At 43.5% G+C, this 20590-nt stretch overlaps 1 protein-coding gene across 2 annotated transcripts in view; it reads right to left on the bottom strand.

Moving 5' to 3' along the window:
• Positions 1 to 20590, bottom strand: part of VWA3A (von Willebrand factor A domain containing 3A) — a 79764-nt gene that overhangs the window by 6718 nt on the left and 52456 nt on the right. Inside the window, exons 26-33 of one of the 2 annotated variants that reach the window (XM_069734169.1) lie at positions 17291 to 17443; positions 13762 to 13870; positions 13414 to 13558; positions 12257 to 12401; positions 10760 to 10905; positions 9925 to 10051; positions 9529 to 9626; positions 9213 to 9280 (exon numbers count right to left, since the gene is read on the bottom strand). In XM_069734169.1, coding sequence (XP_069590270.1) covers positions 9213 to 9280; positions 9529 to 9626; positions 9925 to 10051; positions 10760 to 10905; positions 12257 to 12401; positions 13414 to 13558; positions 13762 to 13870; positions 17291 to 17443 — 991 coding nt within the window. Of the gene's footprint in view, positions 1 to 9212; positions 9281 to 9528; positions 9627 to 9924; positions 10057 to 10759; positions 10906 to 12256; positions 12402 to 13413; positions 13559 to 13761; positions 13871 to 17290; positions 17444 to 20590 lie in introns of those variants that run through there. The other variant, XR_011314708.1, reaches the window with a different exon arrangement.

Here is a 20590-nt window from a genome sequence, read left to right as displayed (position 1 = left end):
TCCTCCTTGCACAAAGGCTCAGGTAGCGGTCCTGTTGTACTCTGCTATGTTTTGCTCTCAATAAAAGAGTTTGGATAAAAAACAAACAAAGGGAACACTAAAATCCCACATCCTAGATATCACTGAATTAAATATTCCAGTTGCACATCTTTATTTATTACATAGTGGAATGTGTTGAGAACAATAAAACATAAAAATGATCAACGTAAATCACAACTAATATCCCACGGAAGTCTGGAGTTGAAATGATGCTCAAAATCAAAGTGGAAAATGAAGTTACAGGCTGGTCCAACTTCAGTGGAAATGCCTCAAGATAAGGAAATGATGCTCAGTAGTGTGTGTGGCCTCCACGTGCCTGTATGATCTCCCTACAACAGCCTCAGTGACTACCGCTGACGTCACTGAGGCTGCGCTGACTCCCCGCCTGATGCCGTGAACTTGACAGCATGGGAAAATGTTCAGAAACTTTCCCACGCTAATGAGTTCATGTCCGGTCAGGCGGGGAGGCTGCGCAGGCAGCTTTTCATTCATGTATCCGTGGTTTACAGCCCGGTCGGTAGCATTAGCACCGCTCCGTGTTGTAAACTATTTAACTCCTTGAGATGGACTGCAGCGTGGGACTTGACTGTACGGCGGACAGGTATGGGATATTGTTGCTTTTTTATTTTGGAATTTTTTTTTTTTTACAGAAGAACGAGGATTTCGCTTGGATTGAGAGTGTAAGAAAAAAGTTGTTAAACCCGTGTGTTTCATCATTTCATTAAAAGACTTTATTCTTAATGTGTGTGTGTATTTTTAACCCCTTACCGGCATCGGACGTACTATACCGTCCGATGCCGGCTCCCCTGCTTTGATGCAGGGCTCCGCGGTGAGCCCGCACCAAAGCCGGGACATGTCAGCTGTTTTGAACAGCTGACATGTGCCCGTAATAGGCGCGGGCAGAATCGCGATCTGCCCGCACCTATTAACTAGTTAAATGCCGCTGTCAAACGCAGACAGCGGCATTTAACTACCGCTTCCGGCCGGGCGGCCGGAAATGACGTCATCGCCGACCCCCGTCACATGATCGGGGGTCGGCGATGCTTGTGAATGGTAACCATAGAGGTCCTTGAGACCTCTATGGTTACTGATTGCCCGTCGCTGTGAGCGCCACCCTGTGGTCGGCGCTCACAGCACACGTGCAATTCTGCTACATAGCAGCGATCAGCAGATCGCTGCTATGTAGCAGAGCCGATCGTGCTATGCCTGCTTCTAGCCTCTCATGGAGGCTATTGAAGCATGGCAAAAGTTAAAAAAAAAAGTTTAAAAAAATGTGAAAAAAATAAAAAAAAACATAAAAGTTTAAACCACCCCCCTTTCGCCCCAATCAAAATAAATCAATAAAAAATATATAAAATCTCGCCGCGCTCAGAATCGCCCGATCTATCAATTAAAAAAAGTATTAACCTGATCGCTAAACAGCGTAGCGGGAAAAAAATTCGAAACGCCAGAATTACGTTTTTTTGGTCGCCGCGACATTGCATTAAAATGCAATAACGGGCGATCAAAAGAACGTATCTGCACCGAAATGCTATCATTAAAAACGTCATCTCGGCACGCAAAAAATAAGCCCCCAACCGACCCTAGATAATGAAAAATGGAGACGCTACGAGTATCGGAAAATGGCGCAATTTTTTTTTTAGCAAAGTTTGGAATTTTTTTTCACCACTTAGATAAAAAATAACATAGTCATGCTTGGTGTCTATGAACTCGTAATGACCTGGAGAATCATAATGGCAGGTCAGTTTTAGCATTTAGTGAACCTAGCAAAAAAGCCAAACAAAAAACCAATGTGGGATTGCACTTTTTTTGCAATTTCACCGCACTTGGAATTTTTTTCCCGTTTTCTAGTACACGACATACTAAAACCAATGATGTTGTTCAAAAGTACAACTCGTCCCGCAAAAAATAAGCCCTCACATGGCCAAATTGACAGAAAAATAAAAAAGTTATGGCTCTGGGAAGGAGGGGAGCGAAAAACGAACACGGAAAAACGAAAAATCCCCCGGTCATGAAGGGGTTAACCATTTCATACTATAGGATTAGTAATGGATATGTGTCTTATTGACACCTCTCCATTATTAACCAGGCTTAATGTCACCTTACAATAGCAAGGTGACATTAACCCCTTATTACCCCATATGTCACTGCTACAGGGGAATGGGAAGAGAGAGGCTAAGTGTGCCTTTTCTGGGGTGGCTGGGAGCAGACGTTTTTAGCCGTGAGTGGGCAATAACCATGGTCCCTCTCTAAGCTATTAATATCTGCCCTCAGACGCTAGCTTTCCCTCTCTGCGAGGGAGTCCATACCAGTTATTTCCGTGAATTAATCCTTTACTTTAACCCCTACATCTCCAAAATTTTACATACACACACTACTAACATTATTAGTGAGTGACATAAAAAAATCTAACGGATATACTGTATGTAAACCATGTCTCATATCCTGTCGGGTTCTGCCGGGATTTTATAGATGCCGACAATTGAATTACCGGCTATTCTGCTATCTAGCTCTGTAGGAAATATAATGATATACAGTTACGTCCATATATATTTGAACAGAGACATTTTTCTAATTTTGGTTATAGATATTACCACAATGAATTTTAAACAAAACAATTCAGATGCAGTTGAAGTTCAGACTTTCAGCTTTCATTTGAGGGTATCCACATTAAAATTGGATGAAGGGTTTAGGAGTTTCAGCTCCTTAACATGTGTCACCAAAAGTAATTGGACAGATTGAATAATTTTAAATAAAATGTTCATTTTTAGTACTTGGTTGAAAACCCTTTGTTGGCAATGACTGCCTGAAGTCTTGAACTCCTGTACATCACCAGACGCTGTTTTTGTGAAGTTTAGTCTTTAACAAGTGAAATGCTGCTCAATTGGGTTGAGATCAGGTGACTGACTTGGCCATTCAAGAATATTCCACTTCTTTGCTTTAATAAACTCCTGGGTTGCTTTGGATTTATGTTTTGGGTCATTGTCCATCTGTAGTATGAAACGACGACCAATCAGTTTGGCTGCATTTGGCTGGATCTGAGCACACAGTATGGCGGCTCTGAAGACCTCAGAATTCATTCGGCTGCTTCTGTCCTGTGTCACATCATCAATAAACACTAGTGACCCAGTGCCACTGGCAGCCATGCATGCCCAAGACATCACACTGCCTCCGCCGTGTTTTACAGATGATGTGGTATGCTTTGGATCATGAGCTGTACCACGCCTTCACCATACTTTTCTCTTTCCATCATTCTGGTAGAAGTTGATCTTGGGTCATCTGTCCAGAGAATGTTCTTCCAGAACTGTGCTGGCTTTTTTAGATGTTTTTTAGCCTTTTTATTCTTGATGCTTATGAGTGGCTTGCACCGTGCAGTGAACCCTCTGTATTTACTTTCATGCAGTCTTCTCTTTATGGTATTATTATTATTATTTATTATTATAGCGCCATTTATTCCATGGCGCTTTACATGTGAGGAGGGGTATACATAATAAAACAAGTACAAGTAATCTTGAACAATACAAGTCACAACTGGTACAGGAGGAGAGAGGACCCTGCCCGCGAGGGCTCACAATCTACAAGGGATGGGTGAGGATACAGTAGGTGAGGGTAGAGCTGGTCGTGCAGCGGTTTGGTCAATCAGTGGTTACTGCAGGTTGTAGGCTTGTCAGAAGAGGTGGGTCTTCAGGTTCTTTTTGAAGGTTTCGATGGTAGACGAGAGTCTGATATGTTGTGGTAGAGAGTTCCAGAGTAGGGGGGATGCACGAGAGAAATCTTATATGCGATTGTGGGAAGAGGAGATAAGAGGGGAGTAGAGAAGGAGATCTTGTGAGGATCGGAGGTTGCGTGCAGCAAAGTACCGGGAGACGAGGTCACAGATGTATGGAGGAGACAGGTTGTGGATAGCTTTGTACGTCATGGTTAGGGTTTTGTACTGGAGTCTCTGGGTAATGGGGAGCCAGTGCAGGGATTGACAGAGGGGAGAGGCCGGGGAATAGCGGGTGGACAGGTAGATTAGTCGGGCACCAGAGTTTAGAATAGATTGGAGGGGTGCAAGAGTGTTAGAGGGGAGGCCACAGAGCAGGAGGTTACAGTAGTCGAGGCGGGAGATGATGAGGGAATGGACTAGGGTTTTTGCAGATTCTTGGTTTAGGAATGTACGGATTCGTGAAATATTTTTGAGTTGGAGGCGGCAGGAAGTGGAAAGGGTTTGGATATGTGGTTTGAAGGAGAGATCAGTGTCAAGGATTACCCCAAGACAGCGGGCTTGCGGGACTGGGGAGAGTGGGCAGCCGTTTACTGTAATGGATAGGTTCGTTGGGGAGGTCGTGTGAGATGGGGGAAAGATGATGAATTCTGTTTTGTCCATGTTAAATTTCATAAATCTAGTGGAGAAGAAGGATGAAATAGCAGACAGACATTGAGGGATTCTGGTTAGTAGGAAGGTGATATCTGGTCCAGAGATGTAGATCTGTGTGTCATCAGCATAGAGGTGATACTGAAAGCCGTGAGATTCCATGAGCTGTCCCAGGCCAAAGGTGTAAATGGAGAAGACCAGGGGCCCTAGAACTGAACCTTGTGGGACTCCGACAGATAGGGGGCGAGGTGAGGAGGTGGTGTGTGAGTGGGAGACACTGAATGTCCGGTCAGTTAGGTATGACGAGATCCAGGATAGGGCCAAGTCTGTGATGCCAAGGGATGAGAGGGTCTGCAGCAGCAGGGAATGGTCCACTGTGTGAAAGGCAGAGGACAGGTCCAGGAGGAGGAGGACAGAGTAGTGTCGCTTGCTCTTGCCGGTTAATAGGTCATTGGTGACCTTAGTTAGGGCAGTTTCAGTGGAGTGGTGTGACCGGAAGCCTGATTGAAAGCGGTCGAAGAAGGAGCAGGAAGATAGATGGGAGGACTGTTGTGAATTCTGCTCTTGGGCTCCCTCCGGTGGTTGTAAGTGGCACTTTTGTGAGTTCTGCTCTTGGGCTCCCTCTTGTGGTTTCTAGTGGTATGGCTGCTCCTTGGAGTTAGCTGTCATCAGCTGCATCCACTTATTGTCCGCTATTTAAGTCTGGCTCTTTCTTCAGCCTGTGCCACTTGTCAATGTTCCTGGCTGGATTCAAATCTCTGCTTGGATTCTCCTGGTTTCCTGACCAGTTCTGCAAAGATAAGTTCTGGCTTTGCTCATTTCAGTCCACATGTTGTGGACTTATTGTTCTGTGCATTCTATATTTGTCCAGCTTGTCATTATGGATTTTTTCTGTTAGCTGGAAGCTCTGGGAAGCAGATTTACCCTCCACACCTTTAGTCAGGTGTGGAGATTTTGTAAACTCTGTGTGGATTGTTTTGTAGTTTTTATACTGACCGCACAGTATTCCATCCTGTCCTATCTATCAAGCTAGACTGGCCTCCTATGCTAAAATCTGATTTCATTTCTACGTATGTTATTTTCCCCTCCTCTCACCGTCAATATTTGTGGGGGGCTATCTTTCCTTTGGGGATTTTCTCTGAGGCAAGATAGGTTTCCTGTTTCCATCTTTAGGGGAAGTTAGATCTTAGGCTGTGCCGAGGGGTCTAGGGAGCGTCAGGTACCCCCCACGGCTATTTTTAGTTGCGCTGCTAGGTTCAGGGTTTGCAGTCAGTACAGATACCACCTCCTTCAGAGCTTGTCTCATGTTGTTCCTAAACCACCAGATCATAACAGTACAAGTGGCCAAAAATGAATTAAATGTATCTCAAAAGAAGGAAAAGAAAGTTCTGAACCATTTTTTTTTCTGTGCTTTGGTTTGTCTTTTTTTTTTTCCTCTTGATATCTGGGTGGTTCAGGATATATGTTTTGGCATGGATGTTCAGGGTTTGTTTTCTCGTGTGGATCAACTTGCTGCAAGAGTACAGAATATCCAGGACTATGTTGTCCAGACTCCGGCTTTAGAGCCCAGAATTCCTACTCCTGATTTGTTTTTTGGGGACAGATCCAAGTTTTTGAACTTTAAAAATAACTGCAAATTGTTTTTTGCTTTGAAACCCCGTTCTTCTGGTGATCCCATTCAGCAGGTGAAAATCATCATATCCTTGCTGCGTGGTGATCCTCAAGACTGGGCTTTTTCTCTTGAAACAGGAGATCCGGCATTATTGAATGTAGATGCATTTTTTCAAGCGCTCGGATTATTGTATGACGAACCTAATTCTGTGGATCATGCAGAAAAGACCCTGTTGGCCTTGTGTCAAGGTCAGGAAGCGGCAGAGTTATACTGCCAGAAATTTAGAAAATGGTCTGTGCTCACTAAATGGAATGAAGAGGCTCTGGCTGCTATTTTCAGAAAAGGTCTTTCTGAAACCCTTAAAGATGTTATGGTGGGCTTTCCTACGCCTGCCGGTTTGAGCGAATCTATGTCTCTAGCCATTCAGATTGATCGGCGTCTGCGCGAGCGCAAAGCTGTGCACCATATGGCAGTATCCCCTGAGCATAGTCCTGAACCTATGCAATGTGATAGGATTTTGACTAGAATAGAACGGCAGGAATTCAGACGTCAGAATAGGCTGTGTTTTTACTGTGGTGATTCGGCTCATGTTATCTCTGATTGCCCTAAGCGTACTAAGAGAGTCGCTAGGTCTGTTACCATTAGTACTATACAGCCTAAATTTCTCTTATCTGTGACCCTGATTTGCTCATTGTCGTCCTTTTCTGTCATGGCATTTGTGGATTCAGGCGCTGCCCTGAACTTAATGGACTTAGAATTCGCCAGGCGCTGTGGTTTTTCCTTGCAGCCTTTGCAGAGCCCTATTCCTTTGAGGGGCATTGATGCTACACCCTTGGCCAAGGATAAACCTCAGTACTGGACTCAGATGACTATGTACATGGCTCCTGCACATCAGGAAGATTGCCGTTTTCTGGTGTTGCATAACCTGCATGATGTTGTTGTGCTGGGATTTTCATGGTTACAGGAACATAATCCGATGCTGGATTGGAAAACTATGTCTGTGACTAGTTGGGGTTGTCGAGGAGTACATAGTGATGTTCCTTTGATGTCAATTTCCTCTTCCCCCTCTTCTGAGGTCCCTGAGTTTTTGTCGGATTTCCAGGATGTATTTGATGAGCCCAAGTCCAGTTCCCTTCCTCCACATAGGGACTGTGATTGTGCTATTAAAGGGACACTGTCACCTGAATTTGGAGGGAACAATCTTCAGCCATGGAGGCGGGGTTTTTGGGTTTTTGATTCACCCTTTCCTTACCCGCTGGCTGCATGCTGGCTGCAATATTGGATTGAAGTTCATTCTCTGTCCTCCATAGTACACGCCTCCTGCCCCGGTGTTGGTTGAGGGAGAGTTGGAATATGAGGTTGAGAAGATTTTGGATTCTCATTTTTCGAGGCGGAGGCTTCAGTATCTTGTCAAGTGGAAGGGTTATGGCCAGGAGGATAATTCTTGGGTTGTTGCCTCCGATGTCCATGCTACCGATTTGGTTTGTGCTTTTCACTTGGCTCGTCCTGATCGGCCTGGGGGCTCTGGTGAGGGTTCGGTGACCCCTCCTCAAGGGGGGGGGTACTGTTGTGAATTCCGCTCTTGGGCTCCCTCCGGTGGTTGTAAGTGGCACTTTTGTGAGTTCTGCTCTTGGGCTCCCTCTTGTGGTTTCTAGTGTTATGGCTGCTCCTTGGAGTTAGCTGTCATCAGCTGCATCCACTTATTGTCCGCTATTTAAGTCTGGCTCTTTCTTTCGCCTGTGCCACTTGTCAATGTTCCTGGCTGGATTCACATCTCTGCTTGGATTCTCCTGGTTTCCTGACCAGTTCTGCAAAGATAAGTTCTGGCTTTGCTCATTTCAGTCCACATGTTGTGGACTTATTGTTCTGTGCATTCTATATTTGTCCAGCTTGTCATTATGGATTTTTTCCATATCTCATGTTGTTCCTAAACCACCAGCTCATAACAGAGGACAGTTCAAGATGGACATGTTGTTCCAGTAGTTTTGAGGCAAAGGGGAGAAGCTAGCGATAGCTAGATACAGAGGATGGGTCAAGAGAGGGCTTTTTGAGGATAGGTGTGATTGAGGCATGTTTAAAGCTTGAGGGGAAAACGCCAGTTGTAAGTGATAGGTTGAAGAGATGGGTTAGGGTTGGGATGAAGACTGGTAGATTTGGATATTGATACGCCTTCCTCCTGGAGAGTGTTGGTCACTTGGTTGGCTGTTGTGAAGGGGTTTCTCTTCACCATGGAGATTATTCTGCGATCATCCACCACTGTTGTCTTCCGTGGGCGCCCAGGGCTTTTTGCATTGATGAGTTCACCAGTGCTTTCTTTCTTTCTCAGGATGTACCAAACTGTAGATTTTGCCACTCCTAATATTGTAGCAATTTCTCGGATGGGTTTTTTCTGTTTTCGCAGCTTAAGGATGGCTTGTTCCACCTGCATGGAGAGCTCCTTTGACCGCATGTTTACCTCACAGCAAAACCTTCCACGCAACTGCACAGCTTTGGGCCACATTTCAGGGCATCTCGGCTTCCAGGCGTCCGTTCCTACCTTAGGAGTGACATGTACTATTTCAGTATTGAATAAAGTGGGTTGTAGAACATACAACAAACGGGGACTATAGGTCGCCTGCGGTCAACACACCGGAGTCACCTCTCTCTCATATTTCTTATTGACAGATCATTCATGTCACCTTCATTCAGCTGAGGCTTATTTGATTTCCCATAGGCAGTCAGCAAACTGCATAGAAATTAGATGTTTATACAAATGTTATTCTCTTGTCCTGGGAAAAATGGATGAAAGAAATGCCGATGGTGTACAAGGAAAACAACAAGCAGGATTTTGATGCGTGTGATGAGCTACCGACAGTCCAGTAGTGGCTTGTTATGTCTAAGGAAACATGCCCAGTCCTCTAGTCGCGTCTTCATCTCTTTATATGTGTCAAACTTATTAATCTCCACGCTTCAAATCAGAGACAAAGGATTGCGAGTCACCCACAGATTAATGTATAAAGGAATCTCATCCAAAACCCTTACAGATTAAATCTACTAATCCGCAACTCAGTGAGTAGGAAGCACTTTATACGTGGATATAACAAGGCAGGGATCACTCAGAATTTAAAGGTCCACTACCCAAAAACTAAAAGACCCCAATATACTGAAAGGGACCAAGAACTTTACAATGTCGCTGGGTATATTAGAAATTCTGTTGATTCTTACCTGAAACATCACTTCCGTCCAATGACGCGTCTCCGGAGGCCGACATCTGTTTTTCCATTATCAGAGTCCTGTTATAGACAACACGCAATCAGTTCTTGTTTTTTTTTTTTTATGTGATATTAATGCGTACAGTATGTATATTCATGTGTTATGTGAACGTCCGTAACTGATCCATGTTTGTCCATGTTTGTACTATGATATCTATGTAGTATAGCCTTAAAATAAAGGCATAAAAGACAGGCTTTGTAAAAAAAATAAGTTATAAATACAGATGCCATTAGTATAATGGATACATTAAGGTGGATATATTACATACCGAAAAGATCTTGCCTGGGTGACGAAGCGGCGAGCTCTGTCTATTTCTTTTGCAAGTCTCTTTAAATCATCCCCTTCAAAAACTGGGAGAACTGGATCCTATTGTAAAAAAAAGAAAGAAAAAAAGAAAACAAATTAATTTGATTATTAAATGTTAATGGAATATTTTACATCTCAAAAGCCATCAACCAATAAATGAGAGTGAAAAATCTAAAATGTCTTATTTTTTTTCGTTTCTCTTTTTCAGGTTATTTAATCATTTTTGCAGGTTCTACTATAAAATCTGATTCATTTTGGATTTTGGAACCAAGTTCTTCTTATTTTTTTTTTTTTGTAGTCTTTGTTTGGCCATCTTCTGTACGGCCACCTTTACTGATCATCCTCCGCTGATACCTACGTCTTCATCTGAGAATCCCTCGGTCAACATCCTGTGCGCAACGAAATGTCCGTCCGTGTCGCCCTGTCGAGAATGGTATCGCCCTCCTGACAGAGCCGCCAAGGTTTTCAGAAATTCATTTCCTGATCTAAACTTAATAAAAAGTCAAGTAAATGAATAAAGTAAATACAAAAATAAAGAAATAAAGCAAAAAATAAATAAATAAAAATATTTTATGAAATAAATATTTAAACGCTTGAAAGTTTGCACCTTTGTAAATGATAATTAATTAATAGGCTATTGTTTAATTTATTCCAGTGCAACTTATTAGCTAGAGACTGGTGTAGTCCAGCAAAAATGTCTGCCGTATTAAAAGGTTACTACCATCTTGGACATTTACAATATGGCACATGAACAAGATATGCTCTAGATGTCTTACAGGTGCATGTCCGGCCTATGAGACGAGCGTCTATCTTGAGACTGGGGCCCCGTTTTTTCGCTCCAGAGCCATGGTCACACGTGTTTGCCACTGTATATTTACTTCTATAAGAGTTTGGGAAATAGCCGTGCACACTTGCTAATGGTTATGCCATAAATGTCCGACATGGGAATAGACCGTGATGAGTGAGCGTGCTGGCATAAGGTGTTATCTAAGCATGCTCGAGTGCTAATCAAGTATTTCAGTGTATTCGAATAATATGTTCGAGTCTTCGCGGTTGTTTGACAGGCGCAACACATGCAGGGATTGATGCTGATGGGATGGCTTTTATGTTTTTTTGTATCAAAACCAGTGTTTACTAAGTACCCTATGTTATTAATATGCACTATTGCTTTTACGTATTTACTTGGCTCGTACCTTTCCGAACTGTTAAAAGACACAGTGTGCACTTTGATATTCCGGGACTTCAGGAGATGTTCTGCCTGCAGCAGGTTGTAGCTAATGTCCGGCTTCCCGTCTGTCAGCAGATAAACACCTTTGACATCTGGATAAGTAAAACCTTTCTGAAACAAGATGAGATGTAGTAGGTAAGATTTTTCATTTTCTGTAAATATAATATTTTTATCATGCTTTAGCCGGTTATTTCTATGGTTCTTTTATTACTGGTGTCATGTAGAATGAAATGATCCAATTCCACAGGATTTACATGTGTGCTGCTATAAGACAGATGACAATTCACTCTATCCTATCAGAGTGTGGCCCAATTCTCTCGGAAGAGGAGAAGAACATTCTCCATCTTCTCTATTCTGTCAATCCATGGAAATCGGGACTGCACTCAGCTTGCTGCACTCACTTAACAGGTTTCTTGTTGCATGGGCATGGTTTAGAATTCCTCGTTGTCTATTGGCCGTACTGCTTATTGGAACCGCACCCTTGCATTATATAAATCTGTTTCTGTTTTCCCTCCCTGCCAGCTATAGAATCTCCATTCTGCTCCTGGCATTGTTGCATGCGATTTGTTGTGAATACCTATTTCTTCCCCTTGTTGGCATTCCTTAGTGTTGCTTTTCTGCCCCGTTACTGTTCACACATCTTCCCTTTGTATTTTATCCTGTGCTGTCATATTATTGTGCCTTGGTTTGCCCCTGTCTGTACATCCAGTGTTACCCCTTATATTCCCTCACTGGGGAAATGGTGGAAGCTGCATAGGATTTCATAGCAGCACAGAGAGGTACTAGAACCAGGCATCTCCACCTTCAGGAGTACCCCAGGGTTACACTAGGAATTCTCTAGATTAGGGGAAATATAGGGACACTCTTCCCCGGACACGGCGTGACAATGTATGAGCTCAGAAGCCACCCTAAATGCCGCTGTTCTCCTGAATCCGGCCTTTCTGATTTTTTGTTCCTGTGCCTCTATGATCCTGAGACAAGGTCCCCTCTTTCCTCTATTTAAATCCAGTCTTTTTAGCCAAGTGGGAGAGGTCCTCAATCCTTCCTCAGGACCATGCCCAGTGACTAAAAAGACTAAATTTACACACAGGAAACAGAGGACCAGATCTCAGGAATGGTGAGGTGCGGGAACACAAAATAACAATGCCAGATTTGGGAGAATATCGACATCCACAAAAGGTATAAACATTACATATTTCGGATATTTGACAAGTTCTCTAAGTCTCTCCCTCCTTGCAAGTTTCATAAGCATTTGTCACAGTACTAAGTGATGTGGACCATGTACCATCCCCTTCCTGGCACCTGCACCCCCCAAAAGTTAGACTTCGAGACAAGCTCCTGACTGCAGATAAGGAATTGTGAAAAGTATTATTATATCTGTGCTACAGAATGTCTTACAATGGCATCTAGAAGAAAAACGTCTATAAAGGTGAAAAGCGAGGTCCCGAGACATGGCACCAACCTCCAGAGCATGAAGGATGCAGGTGTTTCCCCGAGGCTTCAGCCTGGAAAGCCATCGCACCGCATCCTGGCAAGCTTCATCAGAGGCCTCTACCAAGCACTCCTGCCAGGGATCCATGCTTTCCGCAATGCTTATCATATTAAACCTGTTCAATGTACGGATGAAAAATAAACACATAAATCATTTCTAACCTCCTAGAAAATGCAGCAAAATAATGTGAAAAAAAAGGTGAGCAGCGAAAAAACCCTGAAAGAATGTGCAAGGGTCAGGTTTATTTGCTACAGAAAATTTGCTGCCTCGGTCCCAGTTTTGCAGGACAACGCAATTAGGATGAAAATCCCCATTTGTATGAATCAATAATGAACATTTACCAATATTTTGTTCTTTAAGACTTCAGATCATATAAGATGAAAGTTAAAGGTATTGGTCACTACTGGATCACGTATTTTTATTGTCCTAAAAAACACTTAACAGTATGTTCGGTCCCACGCCGCATCTCCTCTTCGAGCGCTATTTCCCCTGATGACCTTGTGACATTGTGTATGTGATGTGAACACTGCAGCCGATCTGATGGGCTGCAGCCAATTCTTTACTCCGCTTCTTAAACTGGTCAGCTCCCTACTTTTGTGCTTGATATTACATCTCAGTCCTAGTCGCTTAAATTAGATGAAGCTCTAGAAAAATTATTGAAGGGGTTGTCCACTACATAATAACACCTATACTCACCTCCGATGTTGGCGTTTTCCAGCTGGCTCTCCCAGGGATTGTATGACATTGGCCGTAGGGATTGCGTGACACAATTAGTACAACGATGTCCCCGGGACAGTCAGTGCAGACACTGCTGGAACAGAGCCAGCACCCGAGGTGTATAACACAGCCAGCACCTGCCCTAGGTAGAGCAGGCTCAAGTTCTGAGCCTGCTCCACAAACCCCGACCCGCTCCATGACGCATATATCCATCATGGTGAATGAAGGAGTTAATTCATGTACTTAACACATAATAAGCACGAACTAAAGTTATACAACATAGAAAAAAAAAAACCGCCAGAGTGATGCTATAAGTCAATGAGTGAAAGAAGAAGCATTTCTGCCATGAATTAAAGATGGACGGGACTGTACATTTTATTTAAAAAAAAAATCAATCAATCTTCACTTACCAAACATTTCTTGGCAGTAGTTGATCCCAGAGCAGCGATATTAACCCCTTCTGCAGTTCGGCCAGAAATGGAGCCATAGAGCTGGAGGCATCAATAAGTATACAGACCTTGTCCTCGGATATAGTGCCGAACAGTCGGCGACTCCCTGCAATGTCGAGCACACGTATTTAGAAGGCATTTTATGAGCCTGCTTTGGTTTTTACACATACGCAGCACGCTCGGATATTCATATTCATTTTTTCTTCTACATGTTTAGATTTTGAAAACCTCATCCACTTATACGTCATGTCTGAAAAAAAATATGCAGAGTTTTTTTTGTTGTTGCAGGAAGAGAAATACGGTGGTTACCCGAAAGAAGCCACTGAAGCCGCTGGATGTAGCGCTTTAACGTTTTTTCCAGCTGTTCAATGTATTCTTCCAACTCCTTGGGTTGAAACTGAAGATGCTTCACAACTCCCTGTAAAAAAAGAATCCTAATGTTATGCAATCACATACTTTGTTAGGACTTATGAAGACTGTATACTGTATACACAAGGCTCATACCATTCAGACTTCCCCTACAGCAACCCGACACACAGCCATGACCATCCACGCAGATCAGGCGGTGGGGGCCGCACGATTATTCACATGGCGCCACTACATTGTGCCAGCAATGCTACATCAGCCTCACTGGAGGTCTGTTACTTCAGTAATTCTATACTGTTACACAAGTCAGCTGCAATAACTCTGCTCCATCAGCATCCCAGCTCTGCTACCTCAGCCAGAAGTAACAACTCTGCCCCATCAGCATCCCAGCTCTGCTACATCAGCCAGAAGTAACAACTCTGCTCCATCAGCATTCCAGCTCTGCTACCTCAGCCAGAAGCAACAACTCTGCTCCATCAGCATCCCAGTTCTGCTACCTCAGCCAGAAGCAACAACTCTGCTCCATCAGCATCCCAGTTCTGCTACATCAGCCAGAAGTAACAACTCTGCCCCATCAGCATCCCAGCTCTGCTACCTCAGCCAGAAGCAACAACTCTGCTCCATCAGCATCCCAGTTCTGCTACCTCAGCCAGAAGTAACAACTCTGCCCCATCAGCATCCCAGCTCTGCTACATCAGCCAGAAGTAACAACTCTGCTCCATCAGCATTCCAGTTCTGCTACATCAGCCAGAAGCAACAACTCTGCTCCATCAGCGATCCAGTTCTGCTACATCAGCCAGAAGTAAAACTCTGCTCCATCAGCATTCCAGTTCTGCTACATCAGCCAGAAGTAACAACTCTGCTCCATCAGCATTCCAGCTCTGCTACATCAGCCAGAAGTAACAACTCTACTCCATCAGCATTCCAGCTCTGCTCCATTAGCCAGAAGCATCAACTCTGCTCCATCAACGAACCAGCTCTGCTACATCAACTCTGCTACATGACATGTCCATGTTGATTTTATATCTGCAAAATCTGGATCAGTTATTTTATGGATCCACCTTATCAGGTAAGGCATTACAGTTGGTTTAGTATTCTTCAATCTTTCTCCCATTCATATAATGGAAATCAGTAGCCATTGAATCCTGGTCGCCGCTGTGAAAAACATGGGCTTAAACACAGCAACCAATCAGAAGAGGCAGAGCTGCAGTGGGAGGGAGAGAGCAGCAACCTGACCCAATGAGGAGACAGGGGGCGTGTCTCAGACTACCTTTGGGTCCCTGTAGACACTGTCACTCATCAAGGGTCTAATCTAACAGAAATGAGCTAAGAAGCAGCCAAAGAGCAAAATCTAAGATAATAAGTAACATATAATTATCTACTATAGGAACCGGCATAAATATACTTTTGATCTTATGAGTAGACACAGTAGTTTTAAATGAACATTTGCATTTATTCTATTCTAAAATATCAATTACACTCTTTTTCCATAAAGGGCAGATAAACAACATAAACAAGTGACAGATTCCTTTAGTCTTATCAGTAATGCAGGAAGCATCATCCATAAGAAGAGTGGCTTCTGAAAGAAGTCATGGAAATTTAGACCAGACGTATATGATTAAAAAAATGTAGACTGAAAATTCTTGGAAAAAAAACCTTAGTGAGAACATATCCTAATGGTTTGATAACATAGAAAATCTTCTGACATTACAAAAACCCTTAAATTATTCCAAATCTATATATAATCATCTAAGGGGCACTTCCGTCTGTTTGTTTGTCTGTCTGTCACAGAAATCCTGCGTCGCTGAATGGTCGCAGCTTGCAGGCCGCGACTAATCAGCGACGGGCACGGCCGCGAATTCGCCCCTCCCTACTCTGTCAGTGCCCCCTCCAGTCAGCGCTCACACAGGGCTAATGGCTGCTTTACACCACGTTATGCCGCGGTGTAACGCACTCCGTTAACGCTGCTATTAACCCTGTGTGACCAACTTTTTACTATTGATGCTGCCTATGCAGTAAAAAGATCTAATGTTAAAAATAATAAAAAAAATAAAAAATCATTATATACTCACCTTCCGGCGCCTTTCCCGCTCCTCTTGACACTCCGGGCCATGCATTGCAGTCTCGCGAGCGGAGCGTCGCGAGGAGCATAGCTAAACGCCTCGCCTGGATCCGGGGGCCGCCGGAAGGTGAGTATATAACTATTTTTTATTTTAATTCTTTTTTTTAACAGGGATATGGTGCCCACATTGCCATATACTACGTGGGCTGTGTTATATACTACGTGGGCTGTTATATACTGCGTGGGCTGTGTTATATACTACGTCTCTGTGCTATATACTATGTGGGCTGTGCTATATACTACATCACTGTGCTATAAACTACGTGGGCTGTGTTATATACAGCGTGAGCTGGGTTATATACTGCGTCTCTGTGCTATATACTACGTGGGCTGTGCAATATATTTCGTGGCTGGGCAATATACTATGTAGCTGTGTTATATATTGCGTGAGCTGTGCTATATACTACATAGCTGTGCAATATATTACATGGCTGGGCAATATACTACGTGGCTGTGTTATATACTGCGTGAGCTGTGCTATATACTATGTGATCTGTGCTATATACTACGTGGCTGTGTTATTTACTGCGTGAGCTGTGCTATATACTACGTGGGATGTGCTATATACTACGTAGCTGTCCAATATACATGGCTGGGCAATATACTACGTGGCTGTGCTATATACTACATGGCTGTGTTATATACTACGTGGGCTGTGTTATATACTACGTGACATTTGTTATATACTACGTGGGCTGTGTTATATACTGCGTGGGCTGTGTTATACACTGCGTGGGCTGTGCTATATACTACGTGTGCTGTTATACACTGCGTGGGCTGTGCTATATACTACGTGGGCTGTGTTCTACACTGCGTGGGCTGTGCTATATACTGCGTGGGCTGTGCTATATGCTACGTGGGCTGTGCTATATGCTACGTGGGCTGTGCTATATGCTACGTGGGCTGTGCTATATGCTACGTGGGCTGTGTTATATGCTACCTGGGCTGTGTTATATGCTACTTGGTTGGGGTATATTTCTGTGCTGTATCTGTGCATCATGATTTGTGGTATGTGTTAAAGAGGGGGGCCCACTGAGACTCTTCGCCCAGGGCCCTCAAAAACCTGAAGCCGGCCCTGGCTTCACTGATTGTTCGCGGACGGCCGGGCGTGACCAATCAGCGACAGGCACAGTCCGGCCGCAAATTGGCACGGAATTTGAACCACGCTTCGCTAATCGGTTGCGCCCGGCCGGCCGAATCCTGTGTATAAATTGCATTATTCTGAAAACTTCATAAATAAACTACATACATATTCTAGAATACCCGATGCATTAGAATCAGGTCACCATCTAGTATTAAATAATATTCTATAAGTATCAGTTATTATCTGGAAGAAGAGAGCTGCCTTACATTGATCTCCACACTGGGGAAAATAGTGCAGTATTTTGCAGAAACTTTCTTATGTAATGCGGGCACCAGCTTTTTCTGATGAGTGCAGTCCGGGCCAAACACCAGCCGGGTTAGCTCCAACTTCAGCTTCTTTAAACCAAACCTTTTCAGCCACTTGTCGAGAAAATAAGATATAAAAATAAAACAAATAATAACAACACAATATTCTTAATTATAAAATGTATAAAAAAAACCAAGACTGGATAAAGTTGATTAATGAAACCTATTAAACCGTTGTGTCTTCTCATAATTTATTTTGTATTCTTCTTTTTTATAGGGCCAGTGCTCCATCCTAAAAGCTCCAAACACTTTCTGTATTGATTTACAGACAGTAAGCTGCCCCCCTATTCGTGGCAGCTCTGGTTCCACTATAATTTAAATGTAGCTTTTTTCCTTTCGGGCCAGCAAGGGTTGATGTCAGTTTTCTTGCTGGCAGCTGCTTTGTTGCTAGTCAGCTGATGTAGGTGGTGACCACTCCCACCAACCTTTAAATAGTCACATGACGCATCAGCTGTCTGTCGGTTATAGAGTAATCTGTGAAGACCAGCCTGGAGTAAAAAGCTCTCTGGTTTCAGGGGTGAATCTACTGTTTTAGTTGAGTTTGTGGTCTGGGTACCTTACATCAGGGACAGTGTTAAGTACTATTTTCCCTTTTTCTGTCTGTGTTGTCCCTCTCCCTGTGTTTTTCACCATCTGCAATGGTGAGGCTAGCGTCCTTGCCGGCCAGTGCACTAGCCAGAGAATAGTGAGGTGACAATCAGGAACTAGCCACGGGTCAGGGGCGGGGGGAAGGACCCACTTAGGGCATTAGGGGAGTTTAGGTACAGGCTCAGGTTGGAGTTCAGGGGGTGCCCCATCCCTCATTCCCAACAGCTAGGGCCTTCCTCACCCCATTCCATCCAGTTGTTTGTATATGTTGTGTCGTACGCTGGACTTAACCATCACGTTTGCAACATCAGCACAGAGAATTTGACCTATTTAGGTTTTTGGTTGCAGAAAAATCCAACATGAAAAATTATCAAAAAGCATGATCCTGTTTCCCTGTTAAGCAGTTCTGTTTAGTTCTTCACAAAATTATATTATGCTGGTACAGTACAGTTAGGGCCAGAAATATTTGGACAGTGACACAAGTTTTGTTATTTTAGCTGTTTACAAAAACATGTTCAGAAATACAATTATATATATAATATGGGCTGAAAGTGCACACTCCCAGCTGCAATATGATAGTTTCCACATCCAAATCGGAGAAAGGGTTTAGGAATCATAGCTCTGTAATGCATAGCGTCCTCTTTTTCAAGGGACCAAAAGTAATTGGACAATGGACTCTAAGGGCTGCAATTAACTCTGAAGGCATCTCCCTCGTTAACCTGTAATCAATGAAGTAGTTAAAAGGTCAGGGGTAGATTCCAGGTGTGTGGTTTTGCATTTGGAAGCTGTTGCTGTGAGCAGACAACATGCGGTCAAAGGAACTCTCAATTGAGGTGAAGCAGAACATCCTGAGGCTGAAAAAAAAGAAAAAATCCATCAGAGAGATAGCAGACATGCTTGGAGTAGCAAAATCAACAGTTGGGTACATTCTGAGAAAAAAGGAATTGACTGGTGAGCTTGGGAACTCAAAAAGGCCTGGGCGTCCACGGATGACAACAGTGGTGGATGATCGCCGCATACTTAATTTGGTGAAGAAGAACCCGTTCACAACATCAACTGAAGTCCAGAACACTCTCAGTGAAGTAGGTGTATCTGTCTCTAAGTCAACAGTAAAGAGAAGACTCCATGACAGTAAATACAAAGGGTTCACATCTAGATGCAAACCATTCATCAATACCAAAAATAGACAGGCCAGAGTTACATTTGCAGAAAAACACCTCAAGAAGCCAGATCAGTTCTGGAAAAGTATTCTATGGACAGATGAGACAAAGATCAACCTGTACCAGAATGATGGGAAGAAAAAAGTTTGGAGAAGAAAGGGAACGGCACATGATCCAAGGCACACCACATCCTCTGTAAAACATGGTGGAGGCAACGTGATGGCATGGGCATGCATGGCTTTCAATGGCACTGGGTCACTTGTGTTTATTGATGACATAAGAGCAGACAAGAGTAGCCGGATGAATTCTGAAGTGTACCGGGATATACTTTCAGCCCAGATTCAGCCAAATGCTGCAAAGTTGATTGGACGGCGCTTCATAGTACAGATGGACAATGACCCCAAGCATACAGCCAAAGCTACCCAGGAGTTCATGAGTGCCAAAAAGTGGAACATTCTGCAATGGCCAAGTCAATCTCCAGATCTAAACCCAATTGAGCATGCATTTCACTTGCTCAAATCCAGACATAAGATGGAAAGACCCACAAACAAGCAAGACAGAAGGCTGCGGCTGTAAAGGCCTGGCAAAGCATTAAGAAGGAGGAAACCCAGCGTTTGGTGATGTCCATGGGTTCCAGACTTAAGGCAGTGATTGCCTCCAAAGGATTTGCAACAAAATATTGAAAATAAAAATATTTTGTTTGGGTTATGTTTATTTGTCCAATTACTTTTGACCTCCTAAAATGTGGAGTGTTTGTAAAGAAATGTGTACAATTCCTACATTTTCTATCAGATATTTTTGTTCAACCCTTCAAATTAAACGTTACAATCTGCACTTGAATTCTGTTGTAGAGGTTTCATTTCAAATCCAATGTGGTGGCATGCAGAGCCCAACTCGCGAAAATTGTGTCACTGTCCAAATATTTCTGGCCCTAACTGTACACTAATCTAAGGCCCCCTTCACATGTCCGTGTCTCCACTATGTGTGGTGACAGTTTTCACACGTACCGGAGACACTTACACACACGTAGACCCATTATAATCTATGAAGTCTACGTACCTACACATACACAGGTCCATTTTTTCTGGCAGCAGGGATGTCAATACGCCCCGCAAACGTGCACACGGATGACATAAGGTGTGACCTCCGCATGCTATCCGTGAGAAACGTACCGGAATACAATGCAGAATGGAAATTACAGATGTTTAGGTGTTAGATCTGAAAAGATCTAGACAGATAATATATATGGGGTGCAGTGTTGGCATCCCTGCACGTTTTCTCCCTCCCCCGGCAGGGACGTTGACTCACTTAGGGCCGCGACGCATGTCCTGCACCTCCTCCTCCTTCGCCTGCTGCCCGGCATCTGCACACTGCTTGTGCTATGCTTAGGGTCTATCCTACATTAGTAGTCTTATTATATGTAAAATACACATCTATGCCCTGTTATTCTAAT

The sequence above is a fragment of the Ranitomeya imitator genome, chromosome 7 (assembly GCF_032444005.1).
Source record: "Ranitomeya imitator isolate aRanImi1 chromosome 7, aRanImi1.pri, whole genome shotgun sequence".
Taxonomy (NCBI): Eukaryota; Metazoa; Chordata; class Amphibia; order Anura; family Dendrobatidae; genus Ranitomeya; species Ranitomeya imitator.
Note: the sequence above shows the minus strand (reverse complement) of the source record. Positions and strands in the feature narration are given on the sequence as shown.